Genomic DNA, 20623 nt, shown 5'->3' on the forward strand with positions numbered 1-20623 from the left:
GATAACCGTGATTATTGTGCACTTTAAATTCCAATCAAATTTTACTGTCCAAAAAGGAGAATGAATGCCATGTTTGAGTGTCTCATTCAATTGAACTCCGACCGTCCACTGAGCCACTCAGGAGTGCAGCTCCTGAAGAGCGTGTGAAGATTAACCACTTCTGAACTGGAAGCGCTGTGTTGCATGCTCCGTCTATGGAGGTTCATGCCAAACGTTTGTGAAAATATAAACGAGGATTTTAAAGAACAGCACACCTGTTTCACTTTAATTTAATGATCATTTATTAGCAGTGGTAGGTGTAATGCATTACTAAGTAATTAATTATTGTAATTAAATGGCATTTTCATTGAAAATATTAAAGTTACTCTTAATGTTTCAGAAATTTAATTACAGTTACTTCTGATGTAATTGTGTTAAATTCTGTATAGACTATAGTACAATTATGTAAGACACTCGTGAATTTATAATCTAAATTTAACATCTAATGTTAAAATGTATGTTTTCTAATTTAATGCAGCCCCCTTAAATTCTTTGGCCAGTTATTTATTTGATTTTAAATTATTTATTTGAAAGAATTAAAAGAACATGTCTATCCTTGTATTTTTCATCTGGTCGAGGTCGATCAGGGTTTTAGAAAGTAATTAGTAATAATTCATGCAGTTACTTTTCAGAAAGAGTAATTAGTACAGTAATCTAATTACACTGTAGAAGATGTAATTAGTAGTTAGTAATAATTACTTTTTTTAGAGTATCTTACCCAACACTGTTTATTAGCAAATGTTATTTGTCGTTGTGGTTTCATTTACAGAGGAGCCCTGTGTCATACCCACTTCCTCTATTTGTAAGAAGATGATAGAATGAAGAAACACAGAATCTCAAAGTTCTTTCTTCATGTGAAATTGGGGCCTGTGGGTTTTATTTAGAGAGCCTTAAAATAATTTTTGGATAAGAATTTTGGACAGAAATATTTTACTATTGCATACTTAAATATAATATAATATAACATAGTTGGCTGGGTTCCAACAACAACTGTGTAAAGGCACAATGGAAAGAGACTAAAGTCTACCAAAAAGAGAGACAGATATTGTAAGTATTTTGAAATATTTAGATTTTTAAAATATTATTTTAATGTCATTTATATGTTTTTAAACCCTTAAAGGAAATCATGTAAAAGTTAAATATGAATAAATGACTTTTTTAAGGTTTATTAGCACACATACACCTAAGACGTCATAATCATGAAAGCCCTAAAACGGACAATTAATTGTCATAATTTTCATAATTGTGAGAGCTCTAAAACAGACAATCATCATAATGGCAATTGTTTGTTTGATAATTAATCATCAGCCAAATTTCATATTCATGACAGCCTTAATTTTGACATGTTGATCTGCACTTAAAATGTTTGAATTGCATTAGATAACAAAATATTAAAATTAAAATTATTAAAATTATTTTAAAGAATGGACAAGAAAAACATTTCCTAAACACAAAATAAAACAATATATGTGATGAAAACACCTGTGGTTATTCTGCTTGGACACCTGTGTGAACTTCAGGGGATCTGACTTCATACATCTACTAAAATTAACCTTCCAGATGATTTTCAACCTTCCCTACCAGATGGTTAAAATTTATTTAAAAAATGCCAAAGTGAAGTGAAGGAGGTCTTGCATCATTTGTTTGATGTGCTATTATTTAATGCAATGCAATTCATAAATGTTTTTTTTTATTATTATTCACATCAAGCAATCTCTTTTAAGATGAAATAGTAATATCAATGAAAAGTAGTTTTTAAATAAATGAATATGCATTTGTGCAATGGCAGCACCCATGGTACCAAAAGCTGGTGTGAGAGCAGTCGACCATCTTACACCAGTACACTGACCCTTTCATGGAGGTTGCAGTCAACTCTTAAAACAAACTAGCTCTGGAGACCATCCCTATAGTGATATTCACAATATCATTAGAGTCCTCACTACATCACTAATGGGGGAAAGAAAAACATGATCTTCCTACTATTATCAGTCCAGTATAAGTTAAATGGCTTCATAAATTAGAGTTGAACGGTTATGGCAATGCATTTATTAAGCTCCTGTCTCTAAAAGCGTTCCTTGTTAGATTAGGTTGGAAGATGGATTCTGAGAAAACACTTTGGGGAGTAAACTCCATTTACATTGTAATTATGCAATGTTCTAAGCTTTCATTTACCTGTAAAATTGAAGAAAAGTGGATTTTACTGAGAAAAGTGGATAATACGATGAAAATAAAACTGTTTGTAGAACCAATGACAGTACAATGTGCTCTTATTATTTAGTATTTGTGGGCATTCATACATAACATCTGATACTAGCACACATACAATTTCTTATGTTTGAATTTACACTTAATACAATTTCTTATGTTTGAATTTACACTTAATACTGAATACGTCATGATGGCGCCGCGGATGGCTGCCTTGGTGTGGAGCTCCTCAGTTCTTTTGTTGTTTTTGTTTGTTTGTTTAGTAATCTTTTTCAAGTCAGTTTTAACAGAGACGAACTGCTGAACATTCGACAGCATGTACCAGACAATCTTTTCCCGGTTTTTGAATATTCAGACGTTTTGCTAGACATTTTAGTTGGAGGCGCGGCTTTGTTGTTCAAGAGACGCAGGCGAGGGAAAAGAGCCGGTGCGCTGGTCAAACTCCGTTGGCGCGGATTTCGAACAGCGCTGCCGAGTATTCATTTAGCGAATCTCCGCTCTCTTCCTAACAAAACGGACAAACTACATCTCCTCACCCACACAAACAAGGACTTTTCAACCTCTGCTGCCTTGTGCTTCACAGAAACCTGGCTGAGTGAAACCATTCCGGACAGCGCGTTACATCTGCCGGGCTTCCAGCTGTTCAGAGCGGATCGCATCATGGAGTTAACAGGGAAAATGAGAGGCGGTGGAACATGCTTTTATATCAATGAAAGTTGGTGTACAGATGTAACAATGTAAAAGAGTATGTGCTGTCCTAATTTGGAAGCGCTCTTTATTAACTGTAAGCCATTCTACTCGCCGTGGGAGTTTTCCTTGTTTATTCTGGTGAGTGTGTATATTGTGCCAAACGCGTGTTTGAACACAGCGCTGCAACAGCTGGCTGATCAAATCACAGACACAGAACAACAATACCCGGACTCAGTTATTATTATTCTTGGGGATTTTAACAAAGCAAATCTCACACGTGAACTGCCCAAATACAAACAGCACATCACATGCCCCACCAGAGACAGAAATATACTGGATCATTGTTACACAACAATAAAGGATGCATATCGCTCTGTCCCTAGAGCAGCTTTGGGACTATCTGATCACTGTCTGGTTAATCTTCTTCCAACCTACAGGCAGAAATTAAAATCAACCAAGCCAGTAGTAAGGACTGTAAAAAGATGGACCAATGAAGCAGAGCTGGAACTACAAGCCTGCTTCGATTGCACGGACTGGAGTGTTTTTGAGGCCACAGACCTGGATGAGCTCACAGATAATGTTACATCATATATCAGTTTCTGTGAGGATATGTGCATTCCTACTAGGACGTGCTTCACATACAACAATGATAAACCGTGGTTTACAGCAAAGCTCAGGCAGCTTTGTCAGGCCAAAGAGGATGCTTACAGGGGTGGGGATAAAGTCTTTACATACTGAACAGGGAAATCAGAGTGGCTAAAAGGAGATCCTCTGAAAAGCTGAAAAACAAGTTTTCAGCTAACGACCCTGCATCAGTGTGGAGTGGCATGAAACAACTCACAAATTACAGGACTCCTACCCCCAACCCTGTAGGGAACCAACAACTGGCTAACGACCTGAATGTGTTCTACTGCATATTTAAAAGGCCCAATCTCACACCCCACACCCACTCTGACCTTCACTTCACACAAACACCAACACCTCCTGCAACCCCCCTCCTGCTACTCAACCTGCACTTAAGATCTGTGAAGATGATGTGAGCCACGTCTTTCGGAAACAAAAGACGAGGAAAGCTTCAGGCCAAGATGGTGTCTCACCAGCGTGTCTTCGATCCTGTGCTAACGAGCTGGCCCCCATCTTCACACAGATCTTCAATAGATCACTGGAGCAGTGTGAAGTCCCATGCTGCTTCAAATGCTCAATCATTATTCCTGTCCCAAAGAAACCAAAAAAATCACAGGACTTAATGACTACAGACCTGTCGCCCTGACGTTTGTGGTCATGAAATCATTTGAGAGACTTGTGTTGGCCCACCTGAAGAACATCACTGGAGGCTTTCTAGATCCCCTTCAATTTGCTTATCAAGCAAACAGGTCTGTGGATGATGCAGTCAACATAGGATTGCATCATATCCTGCAACATCTGGACAGACCAGGCATATGTCCCTTTTTGTGGACTTCAGTTCAGCTTTCAACACCATCATCTCAGCTATACTCCAGAATAAATTACACCAACTCTCTGTTCCCATGTCTATCTGTCAGTGGATTACCAGCTTTCTGACGGACAGGCAGCAGCTTGTGAGACAGGGGAAACTCACTTCTAGCACCTGTACAATCAGCACTGGTGCCCCCCAGGGTTGTGTGCTCTCCCCACTACTCTTCTCCCTCTACACCAATGACTGCATCGCCAAGGACCCCTCTGTCAAGCTCCTGAAGTTTGCAGACGACACCACTGTCATCGGCCTCATCCAAGATGACGATGAGTCTGCATACAGAAGGGAGGTTGAACAGATGGCTGTCTGGTGCAGTCGAAACAACCTTGAGCTGAACACGCTCAAAACGGTGGAGATGATTGTGGACTTTAGGAGAAACACCCCAACACTGACCCCCCTCACCATTCTAAACAGCACTGTGGCAGCAGTGGAGTCATTCAGGTTCCTGGGCACTACCATCTCACAGGACCAGAAGTGGGAGACCCACATTGACTCCATTGTGAAAAAGGCCCAGCAGAGGTTTTACTTCCTTTGCAGCTGAGGAAATTCAACCTGCCACAGGCGCTGCTGATACAGTTTTACTCAGTAGTCATTGAGTCTGTCCTCTGCACTTCTATAACTGTCTGGTTTGGTTCAGCAACGAAATCAGACATCAGAAGACTACAAAGGACAGTTCGGACTGCTGAGAGGATTATTGGTTGCCCCTTGCCCCCCCTTCAAGAACTATACACTTCCAGAGTGAGGAAAAAGGCTGGAAAAATCACTCTGGACCCCACACACCCAGCCCACTACCTTTTTGAACTGTTGCCTTCTGGCCGACGCTTCAGAGCTCTGAGCACCAGAACCGTCAGGCACAGGAACAGTTTTTTCCCTCAGGCTATCCAACTCATGAACAGTTAAATTGCCCCACTGAGCAATAACTATGTGCGATACACAGTTTAGTCTTTTTTATATTTATCCAACACATCCAACCTCTTCTGCCATTTCATTCCTCTGAAATAAAAAAGAAAAAAAAAAAAACATTTGCACTGTACATAACAGATTTGTATTTGCACTGTACATAACAGATTATATTAGATTTGCACTACCCATGTGTATGTGTGTATGTATGTATGTACGTGTATAATTAGTTTTATTTTTTATTTTTTAGTATTATCTATGTCTTGCTACTGTTTTTGTATTGTTTTTGTATTGTTGTACACTGGAAGCTCCTGTCACCAAGACAAATTCCTTGTATATGTAAGCATACTTGGCAATAAAGCTGATTCTGATTAATTTACACAAGGTATTGGCAACATCTAAAACTTACTTTTACAAACCTTTACATACTGTATGAACAACTCTAGAGATGTAGAGTACAAATCCTTTGAGCTTCAGAATATTTTGTTGGTGGAATTAAATGGAATTCATGGATTTATAAATATATTTAACTCCATCACATTTATTTAATGCAGTTAATGCATCTACCCACGTTGACATTATTTTTAAAGACTGGTCAGAATCATTGTAACAGCACACAAACACACACAAAGTATGTCATACTTTGTCTCTTCGATGAGTTTCGATGATACAGCCATACAAAGAGTGCAAATGACTTTATTTTTATTAGTCCCATCTGAAATTCATTTATAAACATATTTCCAGTTAAATAGGTCTTTCTCAACCAAACTTTGTTTAACATTTACATCTCTAACATTGTAAAGTTGTAAAAAGGTTTACATTTTAGATGCTGTCAAAACATTGATATATTGAATCTTGTCTCTATAAATGAACAAAATGTACACCTATGTGTAGGAATGAATACCTACAATCACCCTGGACAATAAGGCAGTATTGAGAACCTCTGCAGTGTAATCTGAGTTTTTGTAATATGTGTCATTTGTGATAAACAGTTTTGTGACATCCTTGTCACTATTTTCTGTCAGGCTGTAAATGAAATTATGCTTTTCACTGTATCACTGTGCAAAGTTTATGGCTGTATTTATCCATAGTGAGACTTTATTAGATTTAAACTGGAAATCAGGCACTTATTGACATTCTGTTCATTGATCAATACACTCAGTGGGGCTCTTCACAATGCTAATCATGATTATGAGGACACACATACACACAACCATGTTGGTGCGGCTATCCTTATGAGGACTCTCCATAGACATGATGATTTTAATACTGTACGAACTATAGATTCTATCCCTTAACCCTAAACCTAACCCTCACAAAACACTTTCTGTATTTTTACATTTTCAAAAAAACATCATTTAGTATGTTTTTTAAGATATTTGAATTATGAGGACACTAGAAATGTCCTCATAAACCACATTTATAGCATAATACTCTTGTAATCACCAGTTTGTAACCCCAAAAAATGTCCTTGTAACCACCCAAACCCGCCCACACACACACACACACACACACACCATGTTTTTATATCATTATGGGGACTCTCCATAGACTTCCATGCATTTTATGGATTTTATAAAGATCTAATGATAATTTCTGTCCCCTTACCCTACCCCTAAACCTAACCCTCACAGAAACCTTTTTGCATTTTTATATTTTCAAAAAAAACATCATTTAGTATGTTTAATAAGCCATTTCCCTTTTGTGGACCGCTGGCTGGTCCCCACAAGGTAGGTTTTCTCAGGTTTTACTATCCTTTGGGGACATTTGGTCCCCACAATGTAGTATAAACATGGTACACACACACACACACATTCTTAACCTCAAACATTATCGATAGTGTGTTTAAACAAAGTGGAAATCACACTATCTGCTTAAAGGGCAATGGAAAGTGATAAAGCAACTTTTACATTTCTGCGACTGGGGTAAAAGAAATAAGAAAACAGCGGCACACACACACACTTAGGGAACCTCAAAATGTAAGCAATGTCCTCTCAAGTTGTTTATAATACATTTTTTTTAGCACACTAATGTAAATATTTATTTGTTTCGCATGTAACAGTCTCTCTATTATTAACTTTACATTAAAAGAAATTTAAGGGAACCCTTTATTATATTATTATAATAGGCCTACTATTGTAGTATTATGGTTTACTTGCATTGTCCGCCGAGGCTGTAGATTGTAATATAAAATCAATTGAGGGGCTTCCATTGAACCCATATCAGCCATACCATGGTTTTTACCCCTTTAAATTGATATGTGTAGTAAATACAAACATTAATGTGTAGTGGATAAAACACTTGAATAATCATTTAAAATATATAAGTGTTGTCTATTTTCCTCAAAGCAAGTAATATACATTTACACATTCATATAGCAGACACTTTTATCCAACGCGATTTATAAACTGAGGAAATATACAAAATAAGTGATTCATCTTAAGGAGACTAAAACATGAAAAGTGCTGCAATACAAAGTTTCAATTGTATTAGAAAAGTACTTTTTCAAACGTTTTGTTTTTTTTTAGTGTTGGGTTAAGTGTAGGGTTAATATCTTGCAGTGCTGGGTAGATTATCCTTTATAATCCAGTACTGATTACAAATAACATGACTAAAATTGCAATCAGTAACACAGTCTCTTGGATTATATTTTTAGGTAATCTAATCCTGTTAAAGTAATCTAATCTGATAACATTTGGATTACATCTGGCCTAACTTTTATTTATTTGATGTCACGTGCATTTGATTAGGATCATCTCTACCATTTTTACATAATGTTGCTTAAATGCATTTAAGAAAACTTAATGAATCTACTGTAAATATGAGAATTGATATAATTTTTGTGTGTATTTTACTCTCTATTTGTCAGTTACTGAATGAAGAGTCACATAAAAAGGGCCATGCAACACAAAAACATATTTTAACTGATATGTATGTTTAATCTGAGATGGAAGAATACAATGGTGTGAATTATTTTTGTTTAGAAGAGGTTTTTTTTTTTGTCTTCCAGGTTTGAATTTTTCTTGTTCATACTTCCAGAACTATTCATTAGTGAAGGTCACTGGATTTTATGTAGACATTTTATTTCACAGCAGCTATACATTAGCTATGCATTTCGTTCTGAGAAGGGATGGTATAATCCTTTGAGTGGTGCTTTTGTCCACAAATTCACAAACATGGATCGGAAATGTATTTGCATATGAATATGAAGGGAGTTGCATGTTTACCCCCATGATGCTGATAGTGCTCTAGGCCATCATTTAATGACAGACTGAAATATGTTTGTGTTTAACAAGCATTTCTTATTAAAACATTTCTATAATTATGGATAGGTACCCCAGGGGTACATTAAACCAACATGTTCTTTCTTCGGCAATTTCAGCATCAAATCAAAATCAAATCAAATCACTTTATTGTCACACAGCCATATACACAAGTGCAATGGTGTGTGAAATTCTTGGGTGCAGTTCCGATCAACAGAACAGTCGTGACAGTGATGAGACATATGCCAATTTACAATAACATCAAATTAACACAGCACAATTTAAACATCTGATATACACATAATTACACTAAACAATACACAAATAATAACATACACTGTACAGTATACAATGCGCACTATATAGATACACATTATTCAATAAAAATAAAAAATAAAAATATATAAAAAAGTATATATAGTAGTAAATATAGAATGTACAGTATTGTACTGTATTGACATTCAGGCTGTCGGTTGATAGTCAGTTGTTAAGAGAGAATATAATATAATAATAATATAATTTATGACAGTCCGGTGTGAGATATAAGAGTAAGGGTAATAAAGTAAGGGTAATAAAGTGCAGTGCTAATGTATTTTGATTGTGGGAGATCAAGAGTTCAGAAGTCTGATTGCTTGGGGGAAGAAGCTGTCATGGAGTCGGCTGGTGTGGGTCCTGATGCTGCGTTACCGCCTACCTGATGGTAGCAGTGAGAACAGCCCATGGCTCAGGTGGCTGGAGTCTCTGATGATCCTCCGAGCTTTTTTCACACACCGCCTTGTATATATTTCCTGGAGGGAGGGAAACTCACCTCCAATGATGTGTCTGGCAGTTCGCACCACACTTTGCAGAGCTTTGCGGTTGTGGGCGGTGCTATTGCCGTACCAGGCGGAGATGCAGCCAGTCAGGATGCTCTCTACAGTGCAGGTGTAGAACCGTGTGAGGATGTGGCGGTTCATTCCAAACTTCCACAGCTGTCTCAGGAAGAAGAGGTGCTGATGAGCCTTCTTCACAACGACTTCAGTGTGGATGGACCATGTGAGTTCCACAGTGACGTGGACACCCAGGAACTTGAAGCTGCTGACTCTCTCCACTGGTGCTCCATTGATGGTGATGGGACTGTGTTCTCTGTCTTTTCTTCTGAAGTCCACCACAAGCTCCTTTGTCTTACTGACGTTGAGGGAGAGGTTGTGCTCCTGACACCAGTGTGTCAGAGTGTGCACCTCCTCTCTGTAGGCTGTTTCATCATTGTCAGTGATCAGACCTACCACCATCGTGTCATCAGCAAACTTAATGATGGCATTGGAGCTGTGTGTTGCCACACAGTCATGTGTGTACAAGGAATACATTAGTGGGCTGAGAACACAGCCCTGTGGGGCTCCAGTGTTGAGGGTCAGTGATGAGGAGATGTTGCTGCCTATTCTAACCACCTGGCGTCTGCTTGACAGGAAGTCCAGGTTCCAGCTGCACAGCGAGCTGTTTAAGCCCAGAGCCCGGAGTTTCTCATCTAGCTTGGAGGGCACTATGGTGTTGAATGCTGAGCTGTAGTCTACAAACAGCATTCTCACATAAGTGTTCTTTTTTTCCAGGTGGGAGAGAGCAGTGTGTATTGCAGATGCAATGGCATCATCAGTGGAGCGGTTGTTGTGGTAAGCAAACTGCAATGGGTCAAGAGAGAGAGAGGCAGCACAGAGCAGATGTAATCTCTGATTAGCCTCTCAAAGCACTTGCTGATGATGGGGGTCAGAGCAACAGGACACCAGTCATTTAAGCAAATTATTTTTGATTGTTTTGGAACAGGCACAATGGTGGATGTTTTAAAGCATGTGGGAACTACAGACAAAGAGAGGGATAGGTTGAAAATGTCCATAAAAACACCAGCCAGCTGGTTCGCGCACACTCTGATGACGCGGCCCGGAATGCCGTCTGGGCCCGCGGCTTTGCGGATATTCACCCATCGGAAGGATCGGGTTACATCCGCTACAGAGACGGAGAGTGAACTAACCTCTGTAGCTTCGGCCGCGAGAGCTCTCTCCGTGAGGGTGGTGTTATTTTCCTCAAAACGAGCATAAAAAGTATTTAGCTCATCCGGGAGAGAGGCAGCGGTGTTCATGGTGGAGTTTTTTTCCCTTTAAAGTCCGTGATGATGTTAATTCCCTGCCACATGCTTCTAGAGTTGGTGGTGTTAAACTGTCCTTCAATCTTGCTCCTGTACTGATGTTTTGCGGTTCTGATAACTGGCTTGTTTATGCTCCTCCGCGTTCCCGGAATTAAAAGCGGAGGTCCGCACATTAAGTGCCACGTGAACATCGCTATTTATCGATGGTTTCTGATTCGGATAGATCAGTATTGTTCTGGTCGGAACCATGTCCTCTACGCACTTTCTGATGAAACACATTACGCTATCAGCGTAAAGCTCGATGTCGTCATCAGAGGCGGACCGGAACATCTCCCAGTCCATGTGATCAAAACAGTCTTGTAGCGTAGAATCTGATTGGTCCGACCAGCACTGGATCGTTCTGAGGGTGGGTGCTTCCTGTTTCAGTTTCTGCCTGTAAGCGGGCAGAAGCAGAATGGAAGAGTGGTCCGATTTGCCAAATAGTGGGCGGGGGAGGGATTTGTAGCCATCCCGGAAGGGAGAGTAGCAATGGTCCAAAACCCGGTTCCCTTGTGTGTTGAAACTAATGTGCTGGTGGTATTTTGGTGCGACTGATTTTAAACTGGCTTTATTAAAGTCCCCGGTCACAATGAACGCGGCCTCAGGGTGCACGGTTTCCTGCTCACTTATACTCCCATACAGTTCCTTGAGTGCCCGGTCTGTGTCGGTTTGTGGGGGGATGTACACAGCAGTGATAATGACCGCTGTGAATTCCCTCGGTAGCCAGAATGGTCGACACAGAAGCATGAGAAATTCCAGATCAGGAGAGCAGAAAGACTTGATAGAATGTACGTTCCTCTAATCACATCAGGATTTGTTGATCATAAAACATACACCACCACCCCTACTTTTACCTGAGAGGTCTTTTGCTCTGTCCGCTCGGTGCACGAGCGGACAGAGTTTGCATTACAAACACCATCCAGACAAGTTATATTTGTGAATCAACATCACATTAATTTATATTTCTGAAGCGGAATACAAAAGCAATTTGCAAAACTAAAACTAACTTTACTGCACTAATGCATTTGTGTGACATGCATTTGTGCATTTTCATGCATTTGGTGGACTAAAACCCTCCAAAGAAATAGCAACAGACATGGTTATATGAGACACAGTGGACAGGATAGTAAGTTTTAGTTTATTTTATAATGTTTTTGTCCTGTGTCTCTTTAAAAGTGAAATGATTTTTGTTTTTTGTGTTTTTGAGGTCAATGCTAATTTAGACCACTACATCTTCAGTGAAATTATAGCCACCTGGCTAGTGTCTATGGTATTAGGTCTGTGTGCAATTCCACAACCCTACCCTTCTCTCCTGAAAACACTCAAAGACTTACCAAACTTACAGTATATCAGCAGTAGACTGATTAAAAAATTTAAAAGATTAAAAAGGGTATAAATTATGAATGATTTACATTTTGTAATAAGTCAGATACAGAGTGAAGATCCATGTGCAGAGTTGAATAACAATCGTAGTCAAATAGGCAGAGGTCAAAACCAGGTAAGCAATCCAGGCAAAGTAACAAAACAAAGACGGTAAACAAAGGGGTAATCCAAGGGACAGGCAGTAAATCAATAACAGGCAGGCAATAGATAACAATGTCGCTCAGAAATGCAAGTCAGTGGGGTGAATTGGCAAGACTTCGCAGTGAAGTGCAATGAGAGCAGAGACTAAATACACTGGGAGTTGATTAGTGAATGAGATTCAGGTGTGAGAGTCAATGGCGGGAAGTGGATTCTGGGAAATATAGTCCTGGTAACGGGTAATACTCAGGGGAAAGGGATCATATGTGAACAGACAGAGAGGATGTGACACATTTACATTGTCATTTAGCAGATGATTTTATCCGAAGCGACTTACAAACGAGGAACATTACAAGCAATTATTTATACAAAAGTAATATTTTCAGTATTACACTGCCAAGTGCTCACAGTGGCTGGAGCACTAAAGATGCTAACGTAGAAGGAAGAGACAGGCAAAGATTTAAAAATATTAACAGCTGTTGCCTGATTAATATGTAATCATGTAATCCACTAAAAAGTCATTGTAATCATATTACGAGTATTTTACTATGTAATTTAATCTAAATACAAGTACTTGATTTTTGCATTCTGATTACATAATCCAGTTTACATGTAATCCATTACTACCCAGCACTGCAAATAACAATATTAACATGAAAATAGCATGCTATGACTCAGACTCTGCTGGTGAATATCTCCAAATGATCACAGGCAAAGTCCAAGTAACCTCAAACCGTGAGATTCATCCGCACAAAAGAGTAGTGCCGAAATGCCACTCACGTAAAATGTTCCTCCGTAAATTGCTTGCAATTTTAGGTTTCACCAACAGATATCGATAGAGAGCCCAAAGTTATGTAGTGCAGCTTTAATATGGGATGTATGACAGCCTTTATTTACATATATATTTTTTACTGAACAAAAGCCAGTAGAATGACACTGTTCTTGCAGTCCCCTCAAGTATAATGTTGGTCATTTTCAATCATATTTAAATTATCCAAACTTTGCTCTTATATGCTGCTGATTGTATGCATACTGTATATTATCTATTAACATGGTATTAAATTGTATGCTTTGAGAACACAAAAAGGTACTCACGTAGCACCATGACTCCATGGCGCAGTGATTGGGCACGGTTGGGCTCAACAGCAACCGTCTCCTGAAACATGCGCAGGCTGCGCAGCAGCTGGCTGGCTATGACTCCATTTAATGCTGAGATCAAAGCCATGGGAACCACAAAGGACAGGAAGGCATTGACCTTGAGGAAGAGGTGGGAATAAATAGACTGTAAGAGACCTTGTTACAGTATGATACCCATAAAAAGGGCTTCAGGTAAATTTCTTAATAAAATTTTAAGAAAAGTATAAAGTTTGCAGCACTTAGGATGAGACAATTAACTGTTTTTAATGGGGAGTGCTGAATAAGTGCTGAAGACTGGAAATGGGGGCCATTTTGTCTTGAACTTCACATAAAATGACGTAATCAACAGTTTAAAATTGAAGTGACACTATTGTCACCAAATGGAATGAAAAACTAATTACTGTTTTCAGACAGGTTTCGTGAGACCTCCGCCACCTGCCATTGATTAAACAAACAGGTAATCCCGCTCCAAACTTAGGCTATTGGAAACAAATCTGTATACACTTTTTGGGGAAATAAACCTTTAAATGACTTAAAGTTGTCTGAAAGGGATAGTAGAAAGTATTTTAACATAAAATAAATAAATAAATAAATAAACATCACCCACAATGTCCAAAATGTTTTTATGTAGCAAGTACTATGCTAATAACATTATGTACTTCAATATCAAAATAACCGTGACAAGGAGGAGGGCGGGGCCGGGCCGTGACTATGCACGCCCAGCCCCCAATCGGGCTAATCAGACGAGGAGAGGGATAGGTGCAACGAGATGCGGCAGTTCGGGAGAGAGAGAACTACAGGCAGCTGCCCTGTATGCGTTTACGTTTGTGTGTCTTTGTGTTTAAGTTTATTAAAAACATTACTTTGATGCTTCGTCCGGTTCCCGCCTCCTCCTTTCCATTGAACCCTGTTACAATAACAATGTGCATTTAAACTTGTTATTGAATTATCAGTGGTTTAGTTGCACCATGCTAATAAAATGGGAGGCTTTTCACAATAGAAAATCTTTGTTTGTGTTCAGCAGAAGAAAGAAAATCATACACATCTGGAATGGCATATGGTTGAGTAAATGATGAGACAATTTTCATTTTTGGGTGAACAATCCCTTTAATCTCTGTTCTGTATTGTGTTGTTATTTCAAGGACATACAGTAATTATTTCCATAAACAGATTGAATTAACCCACTGTATATCATCTGTTTCTGTTTTCCTCTTCTTGAGGTCACTCAGATAAGGTGCAATGTCAGTTAGACAACTTGTTAAGAATCATAAATACTCACACATCGGAAGTAATTAAATGTAATTTGTTTCATCCACTGACCTTTCAGATAGTTAAAGCTTATTTGTGTATTTTTCTGTAACAATACTTTCTCCTATCCCAGCTTTATATGCAGAGACAACTATACGTAATTTGTAGGTTGATTTCCCCCAAAAGTGTAATCATTATATTTGTGTGGCAGTATAAAAATCTTGCTCTGTTTGTTTGAGCATCCCAACAACACTGGCTCAATCAATAGCATGAGTTTTGGAATGGACTATCTGTTTGTTTAATCAGTGGCACATTGTTTTTTGCAATTCTACTAGGTGATGCCAGTGGTGCTCAAACTGCATGACCTTTAATTTATTTAATATATTATAATATGCAGAATATACATGGATGTCTGATGTGATACTCAGCAACATATCAGTTAATTAAACAATAGACCTCTTAAATATGGAACTCCAGAGATGAAAGGCTCAGACAGATAAAGAAAGAGAGGGAGACATGTCTCTTTCTGACTCCCCCTCTTCTATTCTTAAGTTCACTAGGGCAGTCATTATAATTTTAAAGAACTTGAGAATCTGTCTACAGTATAAATCACCATACAACACACAAGGGGATCAGACATCCACTCCACAAGCTTCAAATATTACATCTATCTTCACATCTCTAGTCATATAACAGACATGCTGGGAGATTTATTAAACAGCTTTGACTGGGGAACAACAAAACAGCAGATAAAGAGAGAATGCAATACTTCACTTATCACTTATCACCTTCCAAAACACACCAACCATCACAGTAATGCAAAATACATTTATGCATTGACACCTGAGTCATATAATATAATTCCCTCTCTGTTTTTCCTGCAAGAAAAGAGTACCGGTAGGTTGCTTGGTGAGGCTGATGGGATATAAAAGACCAATGAGAAACCACAGGACATTAGCATCATTATCATGCTGATTACGATCAGGGACTGTTCAAGTTAACAAAACTGTTAAACATTTTCACAGAAGAGGTTGAAAAGCAGACACTAATGCTATTGTGCAAAGGTCATATTCATAACTCTTTTCTTCTCCATCAAGCACTTTTGTATTTCAAGGAAGAAAGTAAGTCATACAGGGTGTTTTTGAGTGAACTAACCCTTTAAAACGCTGACTATGTTTAATTTAACAATCTGCGAGATTAACATACTGTTAATAGCTCAATTTTGTGTAAGTGCTACAAAAAAAAACAAAAAAAAAAATCACACATCGCACTTAAAGGTTCACTGACGGTTCTTCTGAGAGCTTGCAAACACTCTCCACTACCCCAAAATGCATGCACATGTACATGTACAAGGAAAGTCTTCAAGGAGGTCTTTCTTTTCTTTTCTTTTTTTTTTTTTTATTGGTCACATTCCTTGAACTCTGTCAAAAGACATTGCACAGGCTTTTAAATTCCCTTCCATTCTTTTTTTTTTCTGTTGCCAAAGCAGAATAATCTCATCTGTTCTGACATCTGCACTCTATGAAAAAACGGAGACAATACAATTGGCATGTTCCTCAGCACTAATTTAGAAGAACAGGGTGTTGGTTTAAGCAGTCTTTGTTAACTGGTGTTCATAAGGTGACTGGAATTCACAGTAAGAGTCCAGCACATTTTGCCCAGATAGATTAACATAAAAGAAGTCTACAGGAAAAGCTTGGGTATTTTCTAACACATCAAAAACCCACTGAAGGGAAACAAGATGATAATATTTTAGGATATTTAATGAGGAAGGTCAGAGATGTCAGATTCAAATATGTTCTGTAAGAAAACATAATCTTTGCTTGTACTGTGTGTTTCTATGAATGGTTAAGCCATGAGTACTAATTAAAACCTAAACACAGGACTCATGAGTTATAGCTGCCAATCATTGTACCTTCAAATAGTTTTAATTATGCTGTTTGCTGCAAATTAACATTGCAGTTCTAAACTGAAAGCAAAATATTAATGCATAATTTCCTTACCACTTTTGAAAATATTTTGTGTAAGCAGTTTTAATTTATGTTCTAACACTTTACAATGCTTTAAGAACCCTAAGATCCTTTAAGAACCCTAAATCTAACCCTACATATAATGTTTATGAAGACATACACTCAGAAATAACATTTTGGAATGTAATATATAATAAACCAATATCTATATCTGCAAACAAATTACATTTCTGTAGATATTTTCTAATTTTGTGAGTTTATGAGATGCAAAGATCTGACGGATTTCATGAAGGGGCAACAGCAATCCAATCAAAATTTCACTGGTTTCAAGGACTTTGATAAAAAATAACACAATTTGGTCCCATTCTTTTGACAAGAAAACAGGCACAAAAACACTGTTAGTAGTATGTTCCATGCATATGAATAGAACAAATGCACAGTTCTGCATATACTGTAATTTACCTAAATATGTATCCTGATTAAAGACTTTGTTAGTTATAATGGCATCATTCTAACAGTCTTTGCTTCCCTTTTTGATTTCACAGGCATAATAGATGGAATGTTATGCCAGTGAATGCACACACTGTTTCTATTAAAATTACCTGGAAGACCCCATCTCCATGGAAACCACTTAGGCTATTTAAAAGAGGCTCCCAATTATTGGTTCAGCCACCTTATTAAATGGCCATTTGTGTTTTGAGACAATTGAAATTGATCTGAATGAAGGAGTTGGTATTATGGAGTAACACTAGCACTGGTGTAGTTTAATCCAGTTTAAACTTATTTGTGCACTGTGTGAACTCACCCATATTTGCAGAATTTACATAAATTCTCTCAGAATGATATTACAGGCTTTTTGCTGTATTTATTTATGTTTATGTATATTAAAACCCAATGAAATCATTTGACGAATGCAGTTTTTTTTTTTTTTTTCTATGTTGACACCTTTTACTATTAAAACAGGAAGGTTGGGCAGGACACATTGTCGCTTGTCTCTTTTTCTGTAAATAGCCAATAGGCTTTAGGATGTCACAGCAATAAACTATGATTTGTAATTTGCTAGTCAATGTCATGTGGTATTGGGGGAAAGACATTCTCATTCTAAAGATCATATGATTAAACAAAAATCTCTGCATTGCAAGATGGGTCATTAACATTTTTGGTCCACTTTCCTGGAAGAGAGAGAAAGTCTATTTTAATGCGTGTATCTGCTGAAAGATTTAGGAGTACACTAGCATATATATGACCTCAAAGCTCAGACAAAGCTAACCACCATTTTGATTTGATGGGATTTTTGATAAAATGTTCCCTTACTGTCAGGTGAGGTCTGCTCTGTGTATGAATTCAGTCAGTGTTGGAGAATGTGCAGGAAAATTACTTTCCTATTTCATTTCTCCATAAAGCTTTTCCAGCCGGTATGCTCACTTAGGCAACAGCCTCACACACTCGAACAAACAAATAAATCAAGCGGCAAATCAAATACTGCAAGAGTGTCTGCCTATTGAGGACCTTGTTCTCATGTTCCTACAGTCCAGTGCAGTCCTTAATTAAGATGCTGGCACTGTGTGTTTATTTAATCTGGACAATGAAGCAGCAATATAGGATGGTAATGACTGAATCTTAATGTTCCAGACATAATAGCATTCCATAACAATGCAATGTTACAGTCATAATATATTTAAGAAATAAATTAAGAAGAAAATCTTTTCAAAGCCAAAGCCAAGGTCCTGCATCTTTTCGCTTCACTGATGATGTCACATGACCAACACTGTCTGTAAACCCTGATATGTTCCATGCTGTCTGATTGGTCCTGCTCGTTGGAACTGCACAAGGACTTATGGCCAGTTTATACTTCTGCATCGAGTCTACGCCATAGGCATGGTCTGCATTTATAGTTCTGCGTTGGTCTGTCGGTATCGTTCTGCGAGTACACAGCCAAAATGCTTTTAAATGATTATTTCATAAATAAACAAAAGCAATGTAATTTGTGGATTCAAAAGTATTTACTAAATTATTGTAGCATTAAAATGAGTTCATAAATGTATGTTAACATCTTGGGATATTATTTATTATAGTCTAGGCTACATGCCATTTTCCATGCAGAGAGAAAATAAATCAGTCAAATATTGTATGCTTCCTCTTGTGTTGCTTAAATAATTAATAAAAACATATTTTGGCACACTTTTGACATTTCGTGCTGGAATAAAAAAAAAACATCAAATGAATCGATAACTACATGCTTTACACAAAATGGGTGTCGTTTTAAAGCTTAGAAGCTAGAATTTACAATGCATAGCCTACACTGGTAAAGTTAAAGATTTTCCCATCAAAAAACATTACAGTACTGGCAGCAGGGTTGCCAGCAAGTTACTGTAAAATTAACGGTGTCTTGCTGTTGCTGAAATTTACAATTTGCTTCTGTTTTTGCAAATACAGAATAAAGCTGTAGTCGACAGCAGCATATAGCTGTCAAATTACATACTATCTACTGTTGTTGAAATTGCACTGCAGCATGAAGAAATTACTTAGATTTTTTATTATTTACTGGTTTATTTTGATGTTTTTGTTGCAGTCTAAGTTACTAAGTTCAGCTTTTACTTTTTTATTCAAAAGTATGTTTGTTAATTGTCACCATTGTTGTGTTTTGTATGCCGAGTCTTGTTAACAACTTGTGTTATGCAGTAAGTTCATCAAAATCATCAAACACTCAATTTGCTTATATCATTTTGCTGAAATATCCTTTAATGTTTTTGCTTTTATGTTTTATGTGTAATGCCTCACCATTGCAACATATAGTGCCATTTGCAATCAGACATTCAGTCTGAGCTTAGGTTTCGTCTTCTAAGTAGCACAGTGCAACAACTTCAAACAAAACAACTACTGATAACAAAACAACACTACATAAAAATAAGACTTCTATTAAGTCTGAATAAAAACTTTTGTACATGTTTTTTTTTTTTTTTAACATTCTTATTCAAGCGCAAATGCTTATGGGTATTTCACCATTATAACCCACAATGAAGTGCTATACTGTTATTTTACTGTGTACAGTTTGTTTTTTCCATAATAAAATGTACTGTTCAATCCTGGAAACATTTTACATTTAATAAGTACATTGCATCAAAGGTTTATTTATACTTTTTTAAATTTGACTTCTCATTTGACAGATAAGTGAAGGCTGATGTGAGATGATAAAGAACAGAGGAGTTGGTCAGAAACATCATGAACACCAACCATGTGCCACAAACAAATATTTTCATGGGGGTTTTTAAAACATACGTTTCAAAATGTCACTAGCATTCACCAAGATGATATCATGATTTTAAATGTACATTTCCCCCTAATGCCTTGCAAACAGCTATTTACCGTAAAACTAGTCACTTCACAGTGAGCCTGCTCTTGATCTCCCAGAATGCAACATTTTTAACAGCAAACTATTGTATTTAAGAATTGCTGTAGGAATTTGGCCTTAAATTTACAGCATTTTTTTTACAGTGTATAGGCAAACAGGAGCTTTTTAATTGCTGTTTAATTTTCATAATTAAATATGATTTTACTGTACACCATACTGTCAAATATATGGTTAAAACACCATACTGATCGGAAAGGTCTCCAGTAGAATACAACATATATTCTTTCACTCACATACCAAATACACTATATATTGAGTAAAAGCTCAGAGAAAAAAATGGGATTAAGTTGTAAGTATTTGTCGCATTTTTGTGTGTAACTTCTTGAAACATAAAGAGAATATTCAAAAAGCAGATGATACTGAATAAAACAATGCTCCAGTGTAACATGATGCATACATTAGATCTAAAATAATCTTGTAAAATTGTAACGCTACCTCACAATATCTTATTTGTCATTCTGGGCAATGTTCTCTGGTTACAAATCGGACCAATCACAGGTTTTGTGGTATGTGTTGATGTAACGCAAAGTTCAATTTTTTAAGAGTTGCACGTCAGTAGCCTACAGTGAAGGTAAATCGGCCTTTATGAGG

General features: G+C 37.5%; 1 protein-coding gene across 1 annotated transcript in view; it reads right to left on the minus strand.

Annotated features, from left to right (window-relative positions):
• LOC127420397 (neurotensin receptor type 1-like) overlaps window positions 1–20623 on the minus strand; it is a 76602-nt gene that overhangs the window by 49682 nt on the left and 6297 nt on the right. Inside the window, exon 2 of the mRNA XM_051662666.1 lies at window positions 13361–13520. Coding sequence (XP_051518626.1) covers window positions 13361–13520 — 160 coding nt within the window. The remainder of the gene's footprint in view (window positions 1–13360; window positions 13521–20623) is intronic.

The sequence above is a fragment of the Myxocyprinus asiaticus genome, chromosome 29 (genome assembly GCF_019703515.2).
Source record: "Myxocyprinus asiaticus isolate MX2 ecotype Aquarium Trade chromosome 29, UBuf_Myxa_2, whole genome shotgun sequence".
In the NCBI taxonomy this organism is placed as follows: domain Eukaryota; kingdom Metazoa; phylum Chordata; class Actinopteri; order Cypriniformes; family Catostomidae; genus Myxocyprinus; species Myxocyprinus asiaticus.